Source organism: Anastrepha obliqua, chromosome 3, assembly GCF_027943255.1.
Source record: "Anastrepha obliqua isolate idAnaObli1 chromosome 3, idAnaObli1_1.0, whole genome shotgun sequence".
Classification (NCBI taxonomy): Eukaryota; Metazoa; Arthropoda; class Insecta; order Diptera; family Tephritidae; genus Anastrepha; species Anastrepha obliqua.
In genome coordinates this window covers 49,492,294-49,511,346 of record NC_072894.1, presented here as the reverse complement: position 1 = coordinate 49,511,346, position 19,053 = coordinate 49,492,294, and the positions used below count along the sequence as shown (strand labels likewise).

The 19,053-nt window shown below is 37.8% G+C and overlaps 3 protein-coding genes across 3 annotated transcripts; 2 read left to right on the top strand and 1 right to left on the bottom strand.

Moving 5' to 3' along the window:
• Positions 1 to 3,012: 3,012 nt before the first annotated feature.
• Positions 3,013 to 4,086, top strand: LOC129241143 (larval cuticle protein 65Ag1-like). The gene is made up of 2 exons (XM_054877326.1): positions 3,013 to 3,392; positions 3,629 to 4,086. The coding sequence occupies exons 1-2, from the start codon at positions 3,268 to 3,270 to the stop codon at positions 3,816 to 3,818; spliced, it is 315 nt and encodes a 104-aa protein (XP_054733301.1). The 5' UTR covers positions 3,013 to 3,267; the 3' UTR covers positions 3,819 to 4,086.
• A 4,166-nt stretch (positions 4,087 to 8,252) lies between these two features.
• On the bottom strand, positions 8,253 to 8,701 carry LOC129242455 (larval cuticle protein 65Ag1-like). Its single transcript, XM_054879100.1, has 2 exons — positions 8,542 to 8,701; positions 8,253 to 8,443 (listed from the first exon to the last, which is right to left on the bottom strand). The coding sequence occupies exons 1-2, from the start codon at positions 8,655 to 8,657 to the stop codon at positions 8,254 to 8,256; spliced, it is 306 nt and encodes a 101-aa protein (XP_054735075.1). The 5' UTR covers positions 8,658 to 8,701; the 3' UTR covers position 8,253.
• Positions 8,702 to 12,452: 3,751 nt separating this feature from the next.
• Positions 12,453 to 12,849, top strand: LOC129242929 (larval cuticle protein 65Ag1-like). The gene is made up of 2 exons (XM_054879865.1): positions 12,453 to 12,568; positions 12,660 to 12,849. The coding sequence occupies exons 1-2, from the start codon at positions 12,453 to 12,455 to the stop codon at positions 12,847 to 12,849; spliced, it is 306 nt and encodes a 101-aa protein (XP_054735840.1).
• The last annotated feature ends 6,204 nt before the right edge of the window (positions 12,850 to 19,053 follow it).

The window sequence follows — 19,053 nt, the reverse complement described above, 5'->3', positions numbered from 1 at the left end:
AAGGGGCAAAATTTTTCTGATACATATGTACTTACATGGTATATATATATATATGCGTGTATGTGTGTATGGATTGTGCTATGTAGGTAGTATATGAAGGTATATCTCTACTCAAACATTGGTAAGTTATGCTCGTAAAAATCCAAAGTTCACTTTTAAAAGTTTTGGTTCGAGTTAAGTGTATTTGCAATACTTGCTAGAGTATGTGTGTACGAGGGTAATCATATGTGCAATCACAAATAGCAAACTTGCACATATAAAATACATTTCATTCAATGATAACATTTTCAATAACCAGGCCTTTTTAGAAATAATATCAAGAACATTTTTTTTGTCAAAATCCATAACTTGCTTCAAAACAGACTTTGCCGAATAGCTTGGCCTGTGAGTACCATTTAGTGGTGCACAGATTTGAAACCCGCTGCGGGCAAATAAATAAATGCTAGAAAATATTATTTTGCAATAGTAGTCACCCCTCTGCAATCAATGGCGAATCTCTGAATGTATTTTGGCTTCTCATAAAAAACCATCTGCCCTTATCCCAATATAGTTAGCATAAAATTTCGAGCCCTTTCATATGTGCAAAAATTATCAAAACACGTACCACTCAACACTGGAGGAGAAGCTCAGCCAAACAACCCACAAAAGATGTATAAATGTACATATGGGTTTTGATCCCGTAAATTGTCTGACGCAACTTTGCCTTAGTTCCAGCGAGCGTGACCTCACAGTCGCGCAGTCAATAATAATTGGAAAAGTTATATTCTCGGTTGTGGTTGCTCAGCTGAATCTTCTTGTGCAACTTCTGGTTGATTTCGGTATTAGAAAGCATCAGGATGTACTTTGAAAGTGCGGGCATGGTCATACACCAATCTCAGTTTTCCTGTACTTTTCCTTTCACTTCGAGTAACTTTGGTTGTTTCTGGTAAGAAGTTTTCTTTCTTATGACTTTTTGCTTTTGCAGACTACTTTTCCTCGATCTCGAAAAACGGCGTGCCCGGCACAGACAAGATTACCAGCGCAATTAATTCTGATAAAAATTGTGGTGTAACAGACGGTTGTTACGCGGATTAATGAACAGCTGATTTGTTTATTGAATAGTTTTGCCAGTAAAAGATGGATCGCAGGCTCCAAATACGAGTATTAGCTGCCCTGATACTAAAAAATAATTATTTGTTTTAAAAAACTCTTAAATTGCTCTTTCTCAAATTTAGCATTGTATCCATAGCATCTCAGTCCGCTCTGTGAAGGCTGAACGTTTCTTTCTGCTCGCCTTCTGAATTTGGAAAAACGCATTGTTAAACTTAAAAATGAAACGAAATTGCTATACTCGTAAAATACTTACTCCTGTTATGCTCCCCACATCGCTCCTGATTGTTTTCAGTCTTTCTTGATCATATCTTGAAAAGTTTCATTATTTTGCATTCAGAAAATTCTCTAAATCCGCTAAAATTACGAGAATTCAGTCTATTAGTCAATACACATTAGTTGCACTTAAATCCTGAGATAATTTCGAATTAAGACGTCAAAACCCCACCGTCTGTCTAGGTTATTAGGGAAGAGACCATTTTTAGAACTTTCTGCGACAATTGGCTGCTTTTGTTTTGCAACTATCACAGTCTGCCTGCCAGTTATGGGTTTCAGCGAATTAGTATCACCTTCAGTTGTAATTTGTGCTTCTTCGAACCCATTTCCTCACGAATCCTCAATCGCAGCTTTAGCATATTAACTTTAAGTGGTAGTTGCTGATATTTTTTCCTCCATGGGGTATTCACTCATGGTGAGAGCACTAGAGATTTCGCCATCCGCTGCCAAGTTGAGTTCCACAAAGTTGGTATAATCCACCTACAGTGTGCCGACGAATTCGTGGACATTTAATTTTATCAAAGTAGTATACAAATGCAACTATTTAGATTTACACAGCTTAAAAGCATTTCATGTCTATCACTACAAGGCTCTATACGAGTCTTCTATTGTTCGAAAGTATTCTTCTGTCAGCTCAATCAGGATACATACTGTTTTTTCTTTCACTATTTCCATAGACTCAGCTGCTTTTCTTCCAATACAGATTTCTAATTAAAGCCGAGGTTAGTGTGGCAGCCCACAAAGACGGTTTAAGGGTTGGGTATCGCACCCAGTCAAGTATAAATAAATAGGAGTATTTGAATCGAACGAAAAAGTCAGCAATGAAGTTAATGTCTCATTGGGGACCCCGAAGAATTGTTCTTTGGAGGGCATCAAAAACATAGAAAAGGATTTGATTAAAGTTATTGAACTAAAGAAGTCTGTATTAAAATGTATCTACAACGTTTTTTACTGAATGAGCTGTTTCTTCTTTCAAACCAACAACATAAATTGAAACTCCACGTTAAATATGCTTTCTTTCTTTACAATACGTAAACAACAACCTTCGTTTATTGAAGGAAATGGAGGAATTTACATATAAAGCGTAAATGAAAGCAAAAGTTGGTTGAAAAATTAAATATTTTGAAAATTTGTATTTGTTGTTTTGTAAAATTAAGTTTTCTTAAGGTTCGATCTGTTCATGTTGTCAGCCCCAGACAATGCTCATCCATAGCATGCACATGCATATGTAGATGCAGTTCTGTTTTTTCTTAAGAAGCATGAAAACAAGTTTTCGGCACTTTTTCTACTTTTCGACAATACGCGTGAATATTCCTGTTGAAGATTGCAAAATTCACACACCTCACATCAGCAGCATCACACGAGTGCATTTTATTTTTATTGTTGTTTGTATTGGCGAATGATGGGTGTTGCATTTGTACTTACTACTGTATGTAGGTATGTGTATGTACATGTATGTATACATTTACAATTAGCTGTAAGCAGCGCTGGTTGGTTTTTGTTGCTGTTGCCACTTTGTCTGTCTATACTGCCAGCGTATCGAGTTGCCATCCATTACGAATGGGAGTACTTAAAGTTACGAGTATTCCGCCGGCATTAAAACGTGCACACGCGACGAGTATAAAATGTCTGTAATAAAAGGCAGAGGCTAGCATTAATTTTTCAGTACTTCGACGAGTCACAACTAACCAATCAACCAACAAACCAATCAACCGACCAATCGTCCAGCCAGCCATCCAACACTCCAACTACTAAAACCAAAACAAAAACCCTGATCCCACGTAGAAAACCTTCTCCTTCGAAACGAAAACCTCCCGTATTAAGCGCGTGTGCTTGTGTGTGCTAAAGAAAAAGAAGGAAGTGTCCCATTTACACTAAAAAGATTACGCAATCTTATTAAAGATGAAGTGTGCTATTTTATTTGTTGTTGTTTGCATCGCCTCCGCCATGGCTGCGCCTGCACCTCAACAAGAAGTACAGGTTTTGCGTTACGATTCAGACGTGGAGCCTGAGGGATATAAATTTCTGTAAGTGAAATAAAAATGTACATACGAAAGTGTGTATGAAGTGTGTGAATGTGCGTGTATGCGAATTGGCAAGTTTCGATGGCTCCATTCACTTGAGAGTGTGTCACGTCACAAGGTCAAGATGCAATAATGATTTTGCATTTAACACTAATTACGTCAATACATTTTTTGCTCTTTCTTTGCTCATATCTTCTTCGTTTCCTTGATGTCCCGCTAACCTACATACCGAATATCAGAGTGGAGACTAGCGATGGCAAACTGCATGAAGAGGAAGGCAAATTGAAGGACGTCGGCACGGAACAAGAGGCGATTGTAGTGCGTGGGTCATTCTCCTATGTCGGCGATGATGGTCAAACTTACACGGTCAACTATATAGCCGATGAGAATGGTTTCCAACCGGAGGGCGCACATTTGCCACGTGTTTAAGATGATTTAACTTGATCGTTCCTTTGCTAACATAAAACTATCTACATCAATAATCCGAACGAGTACTGACAAGTTTGAATACATAACAACAGCAGCAATACCTACAGCGTTTACAGAGCGGGCATATCCAGCGATTTTATATTCATTGTGTTAACTAGGTTTAAGTACATACTTACATACATACGTGTGAAAGAAAAGCAAACGAAAAAATTAATGAAGTGCAAGCATGAATAAATTGTGTTAAAGACGTGAAATACTTTATCAGAAATGAAGTAGAAACTATTCTATTTTTAGGAGCTAATTAGATTAAGAAAACAGTAGTTTACTGGAAAAAACAATTTTTTAAATTTTTTTTGTCTACGAAGCGTTCCCGAAATCTTTCGAAAAAAGTGTGGGCACTTTTATATATATATAAGTATATATATAATTGTCGCTTACACCCTTTTTGGGTGTTTGGCCGGGCTTCTGCTCCTATTTGTGGCGTGCGTCTTGATGTTGTTTCACAAGTGGGTACTTTTACACTCACATAATTTCCTTTATGTTAGCAAGATGCTGCCTAGCATTTTTCATAATTTTTGATATTTGCTAGTTTAAAGAAAAAGAAAAAAAAACTAATTAGTTCCTATGTAAATGATGAATATTGAGGAAAGTGAAATTTTCGAACATTTTCGTAAATCTCACATTTTTTAATTTTTGTTATATTTTTGTTCATATAACGGCCATCGGCAACCACATAAAGCAATCAAGATAGATATCATATTCATCAGTATTTCCTTGAATCCCTAGCAGGACATCAACAACCCCAACGCGGCATCTCGTCCGATTACTGGATAACGCCTTCACCTGCTTCCAGCTTAACCTGAGTTGAGCCGTCTCGCAATCCACAGTTCTTTTCCATGTTTCCCTTAGCCTACAAGAGGCTCTTCCAGTCGCTGTTAGTGAACTCCATTCCATTGCCTTCTTCGCTATATTACCGTCTTCCTTGCGTAAAGTGTGACCAATTCCATTTCTGTCTTCTAATCCAAATATCTGGCGGCTCATGTTTGCTTTTTTAAGCAATTCCTTGTTTGGCATTATTTTTGGCCAGAAAAATCCAAATATAATCCTTAGACTGCGGTTGACAAAAACTTGTAAGCGACTGACCACCGCTATGGTGATTTTCCAGATAGAGCTACCGACAGCACATTCTACTTGAAGGCTCTAACCTTTAAACTGGAACTCTTGTTGTTGTGTCGTCACACAGAATTCAACAAAACGAATGCCTCTCTGGTTTTTCGATTCGGGAGCGTATGTCTACATCCGTGCCACCGCCCGGGAAAACTTTTCCGTCGAGGTAAGTAAATTCCTGCACAGTTTCTATAGGGTTACCTGCAACCTCCATTTCACAAGAGAAATATAGTCATATAAAATAAATATGTATATACCAAAATTGTGATGGGAAGAAACAATGGAAAAAAGTAAAATTTTCAGGGATCAGCGTTGCCATGCCTACTATTGGGTATATGTATCTCTATAAAGACTCGCCCAAATTTGGTTCACGTATTGCACTCCACCTTATTTAGATCTGGTATAAATATTATTTAGATCGTACAAAAGCCATGATTTTTACATATTAAGACTAAATTTGTGCCCGTACATCTGACCATACAAGTAATGGTTTTGATAGCTGTGAGTTTGCTAGGTTAGAACTCCTTTGGGGTCCATTGTGTTATCAGTGTCATGAATTTGAAGTCGAACTATTATATTATGTAGTTCGTATTGCACGTTTTAGTGAGTTTTAACAATCCGTTCAGCCTATTGCCTGCAATATCCTTCAAGGATGAAAAATATGTTGATCCCTGGCACATCTGTCGAGTCCTAAAACGACCAGGGCAAAGTAGATGTTGCAAAGTGCCCCTAACACCCGCTTCGTTGCCTGCGCTACAAGCCTCGCTCTGGACTAATCCTGCGTGATGTGGGGTGAGACAATGTCCCGCCACTACTCCAACCAATATTTTGGAGTCTTCTCTGCCACAAATAGGAGGAGGAGCTCGGTCTAACACCCAAAGAGGTGAGTGTGAGACCCCACCAAAAGACACTACAGGTATTTATCAATTGCAATCTTCGCAAAGTTATATGCGTTTTCTGGCGTAATACCATCATTATTACCGATCTCTGGGCATTGACATAGCGGATACCCGTTTATCTTGAAATCCATGGAGATCCGAATAGTAGCCCCGCAAGGCAGTCGGAGATGTCATCTATTACGTGGAGGCGACTAGTGGAAGCAGAAGCGCTACAAGCAGGTCGCACTTAGCGACAACTCAAACTCTTAGTATTAAATAAATCTAGTTTTAACTTGTTTATAAGGTAGTTTATTTCACCTAGAAACTACGGGAATATATTTTTATACCTACATCGCCCACTTCTAAATTCGGTTACATGCGCAATAAGTCTCTATTATTCTGCGAGATATGCTTTATTCTAGCATGCTTTGAAATCACATACATTTAAATTTGAAAAAAAACTTGATACACTTCGGTATAGATTTCACTAGATTAGATAGGCGGCTCTTATTACGAATTCACTTAGTGCCTATTGTGATATCCCCCCAACATGCCATTAGGTCATCTCTATTAATTGGCGAATCCAAACAGCCATTCCAACGAAACCCGCTTCTCCTCAATTTAAGTGTGCGGGAACCTTAGAAGAGTTCGTATGCTTGGGCTGAATTCTTCAAATCCTTCAAAACCGTTCATTTCACTGTTCTCCTTCTTCATTTCACTGAACTCCATTATGTCCCAGGACCCTATATACATATATTGGCGATATTCTGTCGAAGAGTTTGTTGGAATTTTCCAAATTATTGAGTTAGTTATATCTAATCTAAGCGCCTTCAACGTAGCTTGATTGTCTATGATGAATGCGAATTTTAAAACTGCACACACTAATTTAAATCCAAGCCTGAAAAGCACTACGGTATTCTCGAAATTTGTAAGCTCTAGCTCTAAACCAGGATCTCTATGGAGTTGCTAAGAGCAGACACCCGGTCCTTTTCGATATCCATTTTGGTGTCATCTGAGAAGATTGGAGTCTCTCACAATGATGTCATGTTCCCAGTCACTTCTTCAGTATAAGTGCTGATACCATAGAAGGCAATGTGACTATAGAGATTTTAAAATTGGTCGGAATATCTTCTACTATAGAGCAACAATCTCAATACGGTAATTTTAATCAAAACGTGCGAAAGGATGTGTAAAGTTCGACTTCGTCTGAATTAAGAATCTTCTACATGGTTCAGTGAACGAGGTATTTATGGTTTCTATTAGCTTACGCGGCCGCCGTAGCTGAATGGGTTTGTGCGTGAGTACCATTCGGAATTCAGAGAAAACGTAGATTAAATCTCGGTGAAACACCAAAATTAAGAAAACGTTTTTTTCTAATAGCGGTCGGCGCTCGGCAGACAATGGCAAAGATCCGAGTGTATTTCTGTCATGAAAAACCTCCTCATAAAAAATATCCATCATATTTTCTATCCGGGAATACTGATTTATCACATTCTACGAGTATATGTTCTTATTTTCTACGCGGACAATATTTATGCAGATACAAGTCAAAGAAATAATACCTTTTTAGGAGTATCAGATAGGTAGGTTGGTAGCCCGTCTACCCTGGCATGGTGATAGGAGATCTATTGCACCTCTAAGCAGATGTGTGCTTGTTTTGGTCCGCCGGTAGAATTTTTTGTCCCACCTACCCCGCATATCTACGGTGAATGCCCTACCGATCCGCCACCTGGGGATGCGTCCGATGGCAGACAAGCAACGCCACACACAAAAGTTCTCATACGGAGGTGCAAGCTGCGAATTTACCAAGCGATAATACGCCCGTTTTTTTAATGGATGTGAATTATCGACACTTACTCACGCAAATAAGCAACGCCTAAAATTTTTCGAACAGAAAATTCTACGAAAGAGTTTACCACCCCCGAAAAGTGATGGCGCATACAGAATACGGTACCAGGACGAACTGTTAGCCTTATCCAAAGGCGAAGATGTTATTAAGCCCATCAAATGACAAGGCTGGGTCTTATTGAACACATGAACAATGACCGCTCACAAAAAACCTTCACCACTTGTAATCCGCTGGTTTCGAAAGCATGAGGATACCCAAAGGTGCACTGGCTAGACCAAGTCATCATTGACCTGAAAAAGGTGCACGTAAACAGCTGGAGGGTAACAGCCAAAAATCGTGTCGCCTGGAATAAAATTGTGAATGAAGCTAAAGCTCACCCCGAGCTGTAAAGTACCCTGATGATGATGTTGATTTCTAACCCAAGTCTACGCCTTTTGTAAATAATAACAATTTTTTTTTTCAATATATGTATATATTGATTTTATTTATCCACTATTTACAACTAGGCAACAACATTTCAGCTTTGTATTCCTGAAACTATTTATGCAACAGGGATATGAGCACCCTGGGGTTGGAAACCGTTCTCGTCGGCAATGTAGTTAACGGTGTAAGTTTGGCCATCATCACCGACATACGAGTATGAGCCTTGAACTGCGATGGCCTCTTGTTCAGTGCCCAAATAACGAACCTGTCCGGATTCTTGTGATTTGATACCGTTGCTGGTTTCTTGCCTACAAAATCAAATATGTTATTATTGTACATCTCAGTTTCACTGCATATCATAGATAATTTACTTCAATTATTTGTGCATACATATATTGGTACTTACGCATATTGGTAGCTCAGTGGTTCTACATTGGAATCTTGACGCAAAATTTGAGCATCTTGATCAGAGTTGGCCAAGACGATGGCGAAGAGAGCAACAAAAACAATGAGGAATTTCATTTTGGCACAAGGACAAATAAGTAGCGGTTTTGAGTACTGCTGAAATGTTGTTGACTGCTGGAAAGCTAATGATGATAATTTGATGATGTGACAGAGTATTTATAACAGCCACAAAAGAAACGAATAGTCTTATTGTTGGTGTGTTTCTCTTCGTTTTTGCTTTCAGGTTTTTGGATACCCTTGCGGTCACTGCAAAAATTTTTGGGCGCTTTTGACATAGTTTTGTTTATCTTTTGTCTTTCAGTATCAAAATTGTGTCTCTACTTTGTCTGTGAACATCTTTTTAGGCGTTCCATTTCATGCAGCCGCACCGAATGCCGAATGTTGTAATGCGTTAATTGGCTACGACAAAACGACGTCACGCTCACATTTGGAGAACGAGTTTCTTATGCACTCATTTCTTTTGTTCAATAGCAAAGTCATTTTCGTAACCAATGATCATCGACCTACTCCAACTGCCCAACTATGCTGCTATTGTCGGTGCGCATAAAAGATGCAAACCGAGGGCAGGTCGAACAAGAAATTCGCAAATACCAAATGTTATCTAAAGATGTACATATGTATGTTTACCACATTTTACATATGTAAATATTATATGTTCACAAAACAATGAGTTAAAACGGGATGGCCCCAATAGTTAGATAATAAATTACATGCAAAGCCAAATATTACACGCGCACATTTTACTAATTTTTGGAATTCAGCAAAGTCATATTCAAAGAAAGTTATAGCTTGTAGCATCAGATGGAGAAACAGAAATTTAATCCTAACATATAAAAACTAGGATTTAAGTTTTATCCGCGGCCGCCGGAGCCGAATGAGTCAGTACGTGACTACTATTCGGGAGTGCATAGGTGCGAATCTCCGTTCATGAAACGGCAAAAATGCCGCCTATCTGCAAGCAATGGCAAACCTCTTAGTATTTGTCAGATATGAAAAGGTTCCTCATAAAGACCATTTGCCGTTCGGAATCGGCATAAAACTGTAGCACCCTCAACTTGTGGAACAACATCAAGACGCGCGCCACAAATAGGAGGAGGAGTGCAGTCAAACACTTAGCAGAAATGTATGCGCCAATTATATTTATTTTACAATCTTATTTCAATTTTATCCCATCTCACTAAAAATTACGTCGTAGCTAATGGCACCTCCCATTCTACAAAATTTTACTAGCGTAGTGTGTCTTTTTATTAGTTCTTCTTTTATGCCACCTTTGAGATTGGTCCATATATAATAGGATATCAAGATTTTTTCTTTATTGAAAATTACCGTTATCTTACCAAGGAAAATGGTAATATTTTAATAAATCTCAATGAAATATATAAATTATTGCTCGGACAGACAGACATGATTAAATTGAATTCTCCCATCATTCTGTGTATTTTCGTATATTTCGATTCCTTTATGCTGTTATATATGAATATATTTGCCCATGGTTCCTAGGTGGAACAAAAGGCCTGTTTTTATGTGAACAAAATTATTATGCTCCTGTGCAGACAGTAATGGATTTTAGAGTAATTGTAGTAATTTGCACAAAAAAATATCATGACTTTTGAACACTTTTGATTTGATCGACTTTTAAAAAGACTTCTGTAGTGAACTGATAAGCAAAGCTCAAAAGTGTATCCACGTATTGCAGACCCTCCTGATACCTCTACTACTTCAAAAGAGTAGCTGTCAACAAACGCGAATGCATTGCATACTTACAGAAGACAGAATATGATCGATTTTGTCCTCATTAACCAGCAATTTCATCCCCTTAGTCATTTTACCCGATTTAGAAAAGACAGAGCATACAGTGCCTCTCCAGCATCAGCCAACCTGTTTCAAGTTTCGTTTTGTGGTTATAATTTTCAATATTATTCTTCACCGCCCTATCTGAAACGAAAACCTTAAATTGTTGAAATTTCAAAAACCTCATAATGCCGAAAATATGTTTGAAGCGCAATTTTTGATTTCGAAATTTTTTCTAATATATCAATTTGACTAAAAAGTTCTCGGAACAACCACCAGGGACGCTCTAAGTCAACTCATTTGAGTTATGTCTTTTTGTTAGCTTTGCCACATTGGAGATTAACATTCGTACCAGAATTTTAGCGCTATAGCTTGACATTTGTAAAAGATACATCATCTTGAGTAAATCTACCGCTGTACGTGTTTCTTACAGTTTTCAAAATGAATCTGCACTTGTAACAACGAGTTTGTTTTAAATTTTGTGCTAAAAATGGGTTCAATGTTGCGGATACCTTAGACATTTCCAACAATGATACTTTAAAGAAAACAGTCGATTGCGAGTAGCATGAAGGCTTTAGAAGAGATCGTGAGTTCATGGAGGACTACGGACGTAGTAGCAAACCGTCGACATCGAAAACTGATGAAATTTCAATGAAGCGAAAGGAAAGTTGGTCTATAACCGACAATTAATCAGAGAGCTAACAGAGGACTTTAACGTTGCTTACGGATCCGTTCAGGACACTGAAGTTAATGATTTGGGTTTGCGCCGTGTTACTGAATTGTTGATCCCGAATTGCATGAACTACATGCAAAAAAGAGATTGCGTTATTATGGCCAAAATACATGATTTTCATTATTTGATTCCAATACGACCTACATGAAACGGATCATTACTGGAGACGCGATGAAATCACTTGATATGGCGCCCTCCAATTTTTTTCTGTTTAATCGAGTCAAAACCAAAAACCTACTACGGGAAACGAGAGGAAGTAATGGAAAAATGGAAAACGGCTCTGATGGATATACCAAAAATAGAGTTTCGAAATGTTTCGAGAGTTGAATCAAACGCTGGCATAACTGCTTTGCAGTTGATGGGTAATACTTTGAAGGAGAGGAATATTTTTGAGAAATTAACTTATATTTTCAATTTTCGGAATATATTTCGGGAACTTTTAGATCAATTCCAATGAAACCGACCATGCTGTGATAGACAGACGGTATACTTTCAGTATCTTGGACGTACCCAGTGACTCTATTGCCTTGGAAAAACCAAGTGGCGCCGAACTTCGCCTCATTTGGCGTTTCTAATTGACGTTGGTTAGCACGTGGAAGAAACTACTGGCGTGATTTGTTGAACTTGGCTAAAATCGGTTCATTGGTTCCTGCGTGCTTTATCGGCTAGTTATGCGAGGGTCATGGGTACGCAAGCTATTTCTAGTAAAAAAAAAACATACAAGAAATCATCGAAATACTATTACTGCAAATAGCGATGGGTTGTTGACTAGCACCGGCAAGCCCATTAATGCGTTTCTTAAATGAAAACAGCTACACATCACTTCTAGACCGGCATAGAAATATTGAGTTATTTTAATACGAATTGCTTTACTTTAAAAAACTTAAATGTTTTATTTATTTTTGTATGAATAGTTTTTATAATTGTGATATGTAGTCAATCAGCCACTCAACATGTGAACACGCTAGTTTTTAGTATTTATATTTTCTGCCCATAAATATGAATATACATACATCTCATTTGCATATATTTGGTCCGAAATTCGTTTACTGCATTTTTAGTGTTTTTTATTTATTTTTTTTTTTTGGTTACAAGCCCCACTAACAAGCTTATCTGCCTAATTTGAATGATATATTCATACCAACTGTAACACCTCCTACTACAGATTTTATGGTATTTATTATATTTGCAGTATGTTTAGAGTTGCATACGATCTAGGTTTAACTGCCTCAATCGAGCGCTATAAAATTGCCGCGTTGCATCCATAGTTTACTCATTCGCAAACCTTTCGTCGTTCAAAGCGATCACACACGCTTAGCATCTCCAAAATGAAATTCGTCATTGTATTTTTCGCCTTATTCGCTGTTGCCTTAGCAGCACCACAAAAGGACGCAGAAACCGTACGTTATGATTCGCAGGTTGAACCATTGAGCTACCAATACAGGTAAGTCAATCATGGTAAAATCAAACAGCATAACTTTTGACCGACATTTTAAAATGAATTGTTTTCTCTTTTTTTTTCTTTGTATTTAAAGTGTGGAGACCAGTGATGGAAAAGCGGCCCAAGAGCAGGGTACAGTGGAAGATCTAGGTAGCGAGGATGAGGCCATCGTGGTACGTGGCTTCTACTCTTACGTAGGCGATGATGGTCAACAATACAGAGTGGACTACATTGCTGATAAAAACGGATTCCAACCCCAGGGTGCCCATATCCCTGTTGCTTAAATCGTTGTGATAAAGCTACTTGTTGCTTTTTGTTAACTAGTTTTAATTCTTCTAAAATACAAACCACTTAAATTAAAAACATCGTATTTTACATTTAATATATGTATTTCAATGGATTTAACCACTGTACAAAAGGGCAAAAGGTTGGTGCGTGGCTACCATTCGGTATTCACCACTAATTTACCAGCACAGACGACGCCTATTATTCTAGTCGCCCAATTGGAGTCATCAATCAGAAATTACCGATAAAATCCACGATATACAGGGTTGGCCATATTAAACTGACCCATGTGATTATTAAAAAAATATGGAAAAAGAAACATTTTTTTGTGTTTCATTGTGAAAAACATTTAATTTAGTTCAAGGAGATTCGTTTACATCACTTTTTGAATATGATATCGCGCAAGTGGTCGCTCTTAGCACGTATTTGGATATGTACAGGGTTGGCCATCTTAAACTGACCCATGTGATTATTAAAAAAATATGGAAAAAGAAACATTTTTTTGTGTTTCATTGTGAAAAACATTTAATTTAGTTCAAGGAGATTCGTTTACATCACTTTTTGAATATGATATCGCGCAAGTGGTCGCCCTTAGCACGTATTTGGATATGTACAGGGTTGGCCATCTTAAACTGACCCATGTGATTATTAAAAAAATATGGAAAAAGAAACATTTTTTTGTGTTTCATTGTGAAAAACATTTAATTTAGTTCAAGGAGATTCGTTTACATCACTTTTTGAATATGATATCGCGCAAGTGGTCGCCCTTAGCTCGTATAGCGTAATGTGCCCGTTTTTCGGCGTTTTCCATAGTTTTGGCCAGCGTCTCGGCCGATATGGCGGCTATTTCCCGTCGGATATTGGCCTTAAGTGCGCCTAGTGTCTTTGGCTTGTTGACGTAAACCTTAGATTTCAAATTACAGTAAAAAGTTATAGGGTTACTTAATGGGTCAGTTTAATATGGCCAACCCTGTACATAGAAATAAACAAATAAAATGGACGATTAGCGGGTGAAGGTGCGTGAGCATTAATAGGCTACAGGCTCGCCAGAGAAAATGAATTAAGGAAGCATTTGGCAAGGTTCATTCTTAATACGACTGCGTCTTCGCGGCTTGTGATGGACTCAACACAATTTTCCATATGCAGTGGAGATCGTTGAGTTCTTTTGACATACAGGGTTTGATTGAAAAGTAATGAGACTTCCCGCGCGGAGCGTCTGCCAAGCGATTAACCGAATCGGCTGGTGGGGGAAAATGATCGTTGGACCATCCCCTTCCACTATAAACCGGTCCTAGTTCGCTGGCAACAGCGGTGCAGTCAACACCGATCCGCGCGTGAAAGCTGTTTTAAAGTGTGTTAGGATTTTGCAGTGGCGAAAATGCAGCGATCGTTGGAGCAACGTTACTCGATTAAATTTTGCGTAAAGCTTCCTCCAGGAAGCACTGTTTTACAAAGAAGTGCTCCTTCGGCTGAAAAGCCGTGTCGCCCGGGTTCGGCCTGACCTCGTCAATTGGACCCTTCATCACGACAACACGCCGGCGCACACCGCCTTCCTCTGCACCTCTGCATTGGCCAAGATGGGGGTTCCGGTGCTTCCCCACCCTCCCTACAGCCAGGACCTGTCCCCTCCGGACTTCTTCGTGTTCCCGCGCCTGAAAAGAAAGCTGAAGGGGAGACGTTTCGACTCCATCGAGGCGATCCAAAAAACTGTGACAGCCGAATTGAACGAGATTCCGGCGGATGAGTTTAAAAAATGTTTCCTGCAGTGGAAGGACCGCTACCAGCGGTGCATTGACGCTCAAAGGTCCTATTTTGAAGGATATTTGTTGTATAAGCCAAAAGGTTTAATAAAACTGCTTAAAAAAAATAAGGCTCATTACTTTTCAATCAAACACCGTATCAACATCGAAGAAGGTAAAGATAGCTCTGTCGGCCAATAAGTGATGGTGATAGTTTTTTTAGGATGCATGAGGTGTCCCTCACATAAACTGTCTTCAGAAGCGTACAACGAAAACCGGCGCATATTAAGTGAAATTTGTTGCATAGTTTGGAAAATGCTTTGAAAAACAAAAACAAACGGTCAGGTCAACGAACCACTGATGAATTGCTCGCTCATCCAGCACATTCTCGGGGCTCACTCACCTGCAACTATAGCATATTTCCGAATGTAAAGACATGATTCGGCAGTAAGTGGTACATCGGCCGAATGAAATTATCATTGTTGAAAACAAAACTTTATTTGGAGGGAAATGAAAAATTGGGCAAACATTAGATGAAGTTTGTTAGTCCAGAAAAAACTATCAAAAACAAGCAAGGAAGATTATATTTGGTCTGACCGAACTTTATTTACCGTGCACATTTCAGCAAAAATTAATTTGGCTTCATTATATCTTGTAACATCAGACGCACGAAAATTTAGTCTTTTTATAGAAAAAAGTGGGCATAGATCCGATTTTGGCAAAAATTATGACGGATCTAAAAAAGCTGGGGCGCAATACGTTTATTAAATCTGGGTGGTTTTTATTAAGTCGTTAGAAAGATTCTCAAAGTTATGAAAAAGTTTGTGACCAAGCACATTCTTCAAAGACTTACTTTCTTGGTATTTAGTTTTTTTGATTTTTATTTCATCAATTGTACCGAATATGAGTCACTGTGCTGCGTTTATAATAAAGATGTACCGTTTTTTCTTTTTTGAAAATAACCATTATATGGCAGGAGGACGCATTTATTTACCGATTTCGCCCATTTTCAATTACCTTCCCCCATAAACTACCTTCCTCAAAGGGTAATATGTGTGCCAAAAAATTAATTAAAATAAATGAACTCGTGAATAACTCGTGTAATGTATATATTGTACATTCCACGGAGGGGCGGACTGACTTGCCTCAATCGGCTCCTCTCATCATTCTAAGCATAAACGTACCTATCATATGTCCATAGCTATCCCAAACTAAAATAAATAAAACTGATAGCAATAGACAGACAGTCGGAAAGCGAATATACAAGGTGAAGTCCTAAATAAACAAGACTGGCGTCATAAAAATGTTTTTAATGAGTTAGTGCGTTGGAAGTTACATCCCTAGCTGACTTCCAATGAAAGCTTGGTGACATTCGGTTCAGTGGAAGCGAAGTTATTGCGTCTAAAGTGTCAGCATGTTTCTGTCATCGGTACAAAAATGGTTTCGAAAAAAGAGCTAATATCAAATTTTGTTTTAAAATCGGTAATACGTTTACCGAACCATTTGAATCGATGAAAAAATTTTATGGCGATGATTGTCTATCTCGTGCCAGAGTTCATGAGTGGTTCCCTCATACGGGCCGCCCAAAATCAGTAATCACTGAAAACTCCATCAAAATTGTTCGTAAAATTATCAAAACTAAACGGAAACCATGGTTGAAATTCATGGAATCGCAGTCGAATATCTCCAAAACATCGATTTATCGCATTTTAGCTGCTGATCATTTGGTCTTACGAAAGGTTTGTGCACTTTTCATTCCTCACAAGTTATCTGAGGACCAAAAACTGCTCAGAATTCAACGTTCGAAAGACTGCATTAAAGAGGCGAGAAAAGTCGAGAACTTCCTTTTCAACATTGTAAATGATTGTAAATGGCGATGAAATGTGGTGTTTCCAACATAAACCTTAAACTAAGCGTCAAAGTGCCGAATGGAAGTCCCAGAAGAGTCACCACCCAAAAAATCGCGTGTGGAGAAGTCAAAAATCAAGTCGTTGTGTGAGACAGAAGGAGTTTGTGCCAGTGGGCCAAACCGTCAATGCAATTTTCTATCTCGGTGTTTTGAAGCCTTTGTTGCATCGCTTTCGTCGAATTCGCCCTGAATACCGCGAAGGAGGAAGCTGGCGCTTATTGCATGATAATGCACCATCTCGTCTATCCACTCTTGTGACTGATTTTTTAACTAGAAATCGCATTTTAACCATCAATCACTCATCGTATTCACCTGATATGACTCTCTGTGACTTCTACCTACCCGGAAAATTGCATTTGGCCATGAAAGGAAAATGTTTTGTGCCCGTAGAGGCCATCCAAAAGTTTTGTACCGACATCCTGAAGAACGTTCCGGTCAATGGCCTGAACACTCTTACGAAAAGCTTTAAAAAATAAATGTCATGAACGGTTATACAGAATTAGAATAAAGATTGCTCAATTAATTTGAATTTTCGTTGTTTTCCTTCAATTTAAAATACAATACCGCTAAGTTGATCACCCTCTACATATGAGCATATCTACATTTTTATATTTTATAAATTTTTATTGATAAAACTTTGTGCATTTCCGTATTTCAAGTATGGGCAAATGAAAAAAATCAGTTAATAATTTCGCAATTAATTCTAATAAAAAAATTTTCAGCAGACGAAATCTATTGAGCCAGCCGAGATCCAACTCATCTGTGTGCAGTTGCGTATGTGACTTACAAATCTTTCATTCTTAGATCTAAAACACAAAAAGTTTTACAGCTTTTCGTCAAAATTGAATTTTGATTTAGGAAAACATCATGTCGAATTTGGTTAAGATAATGTTACCTAGCCCCAAAAGGGTAGACGCGAGGAATAGCAGGCTTCATAACTATCAATTTTAACAGCTCATCAACAACTGTAGTCGATTTACATAAACTGCCACATTTTTTCTGATGAAAGACTTGGAACTTCATAGACTTTTCTTCATTTATAAATATTTCTTGGAAGACATTTTTTAAACTATTTTAAGCTTTAATGATTGCATCGAAAGCACAGAAATAAAAGCCAAGGAGCAGAGGCTCAATGTTAGAAGCAACCAATTACTATTAGCAGCTGAAACGCCAACTCGTTTGCCAGAGAAGCCCATGGATCGGGAAATACATATATTGTGAAACCAAAAATTTCTAATTTCGTCTGATCCATTAATTTCGAGTTTAAGGTAACCTCCAAATATGAAGTGTGAAGTAATTACTTTAATTATTGAAAAATTGTTGAAACAAAAAAAGAAAAAAACCAAATAGTGGATTTGAGGTGAATCAAACAAATTCGGATTAAATTTTTTTCTCCTAATCAAAAATATCTCTTTGTAAATTTACTCATGCTTTAATTCAAGTGTATTTTTGTTTCGAACACTCTTTTGAAAATGGCTTATACCAATTTCTAAGTTTATATCCATTATTTTTGGAGTTTTGATTTTTGTTGTCGTACTTCCAAGGCTTTGATTTTGGTATTTTCCTCAAGCATAATAAATTTGATATTCATTATCAACAGTTAGCTATGGCTACTGTATTCCTAATTACGAACTATTATTAATTATCGAAATAGTATTTCGTCATAGCACATAATTATGTAAATGCATATATAATAAAGAAGTACACACTCCATTCCAGAAAAAACCTACCTTTTACAAATAAGCTGTCTAAAATAATCTCCCTTTTTTTGTTTTATAAATAAGGCATATTCATTTTTGAGCTACAATGGTACTTATATCATTGACTGCTGGCGCATTTGATTGCAAGGAATAATACTCCTAACTCGACTATATGTAGGTGTTATTCTTTGTCGGCACAGATATATTTTCTGATATCTGTCTTGTTTAACACATGGGCTGAAGAGATCCAGGCCTAAGAAAAAATCACTTTTTTTTGTTCAAAATAAGCTTTATTCATCAACGTAATTTCCATCAAAAATAAGGTATCACTCCAGCGCGGCTCTAACATTTCGATACCACTTTTGTAAAATGCTTTTGCCTCAAAATAACATTTATTTAACAAACCAATTTCTGATTTTTAAGCCGCGATTATAACAGAGAAAATTCCAAAATCGCGTTTGTTTATGTGAACAACAGCTGGCGAAAATAGCGTAAAAAATCGCTCTGGTCAAGACGAGCACTAAAATTTGCACATACTTCACCCACAAATAAGTCACGGCAAAAGCTAGCTAATTTTTCTACTTTGATCTACGCAATCTTGCATTCAATCAATCTTGTATTTACTTCATATTCGACCAGAATAACGAGAAATAGACAGTTAATCGCTTTTCCACGGTAGTGCACTATCTCATGAGTCAAGAGGTGTGAGTGAATTTCTGACAAAAAGGCACTATTGGTTCCCTGCCACTATTACATATATATTCGTGAGACTGCATTTGACGAAAAGAAAAAGAAGAAATTATGAATAAATTAAAGCCATTCAAGCGCCAATAACCACTACCCTAAACAATATTT

Excerpts from the sequence above, each read along its gene's own strand:
- LOC129242929 (XM_054879865.1), top strand. The coding sequence starts at position 12,453 with ATGAAATTCGTCATTGTATTTTTCGCCTTATTCGCTGTTGCCTTAGCA. Across the intron at positions 12,569-12,659 it reads CCATTGAGCTACCAATACAG|TGTGGAGACCAGTGATGGAA; the intron begins GTAAGTCAATCA and ends TTGTATTTAAAG.
- LOC129241143 (XM_054877326.1), top strand. The coding sequence starts at position 3,268 with ATGAAGTGTGCTATTTTATTTGTTGTTGTTTGCATCGCCTCCGCCATG. Across the intron at positions 3,393-3,628 it reads CCTGAGGGATATAAATTTCT|AGTGGAGACTAGCGATGGCA; the intron begins GTAAGTGAAATA and ends ACCGAATATCAG.
- LOC129242455 (XM_054879100.1), bottom strand. The coding sequence starts at position 8,657 with ATGAAATTCCTCATTGTTTTTGTTGCTCTCTTCGCCATCGTCTTGGCC. Across the intron at positions 8,444-8,541 it reads CCACTGAGCTACCAATATGC|GCAAGAAACCAGCAACGGTA; the intron begins GTAAGTACCAAT and ends TTGATTTTGTAG.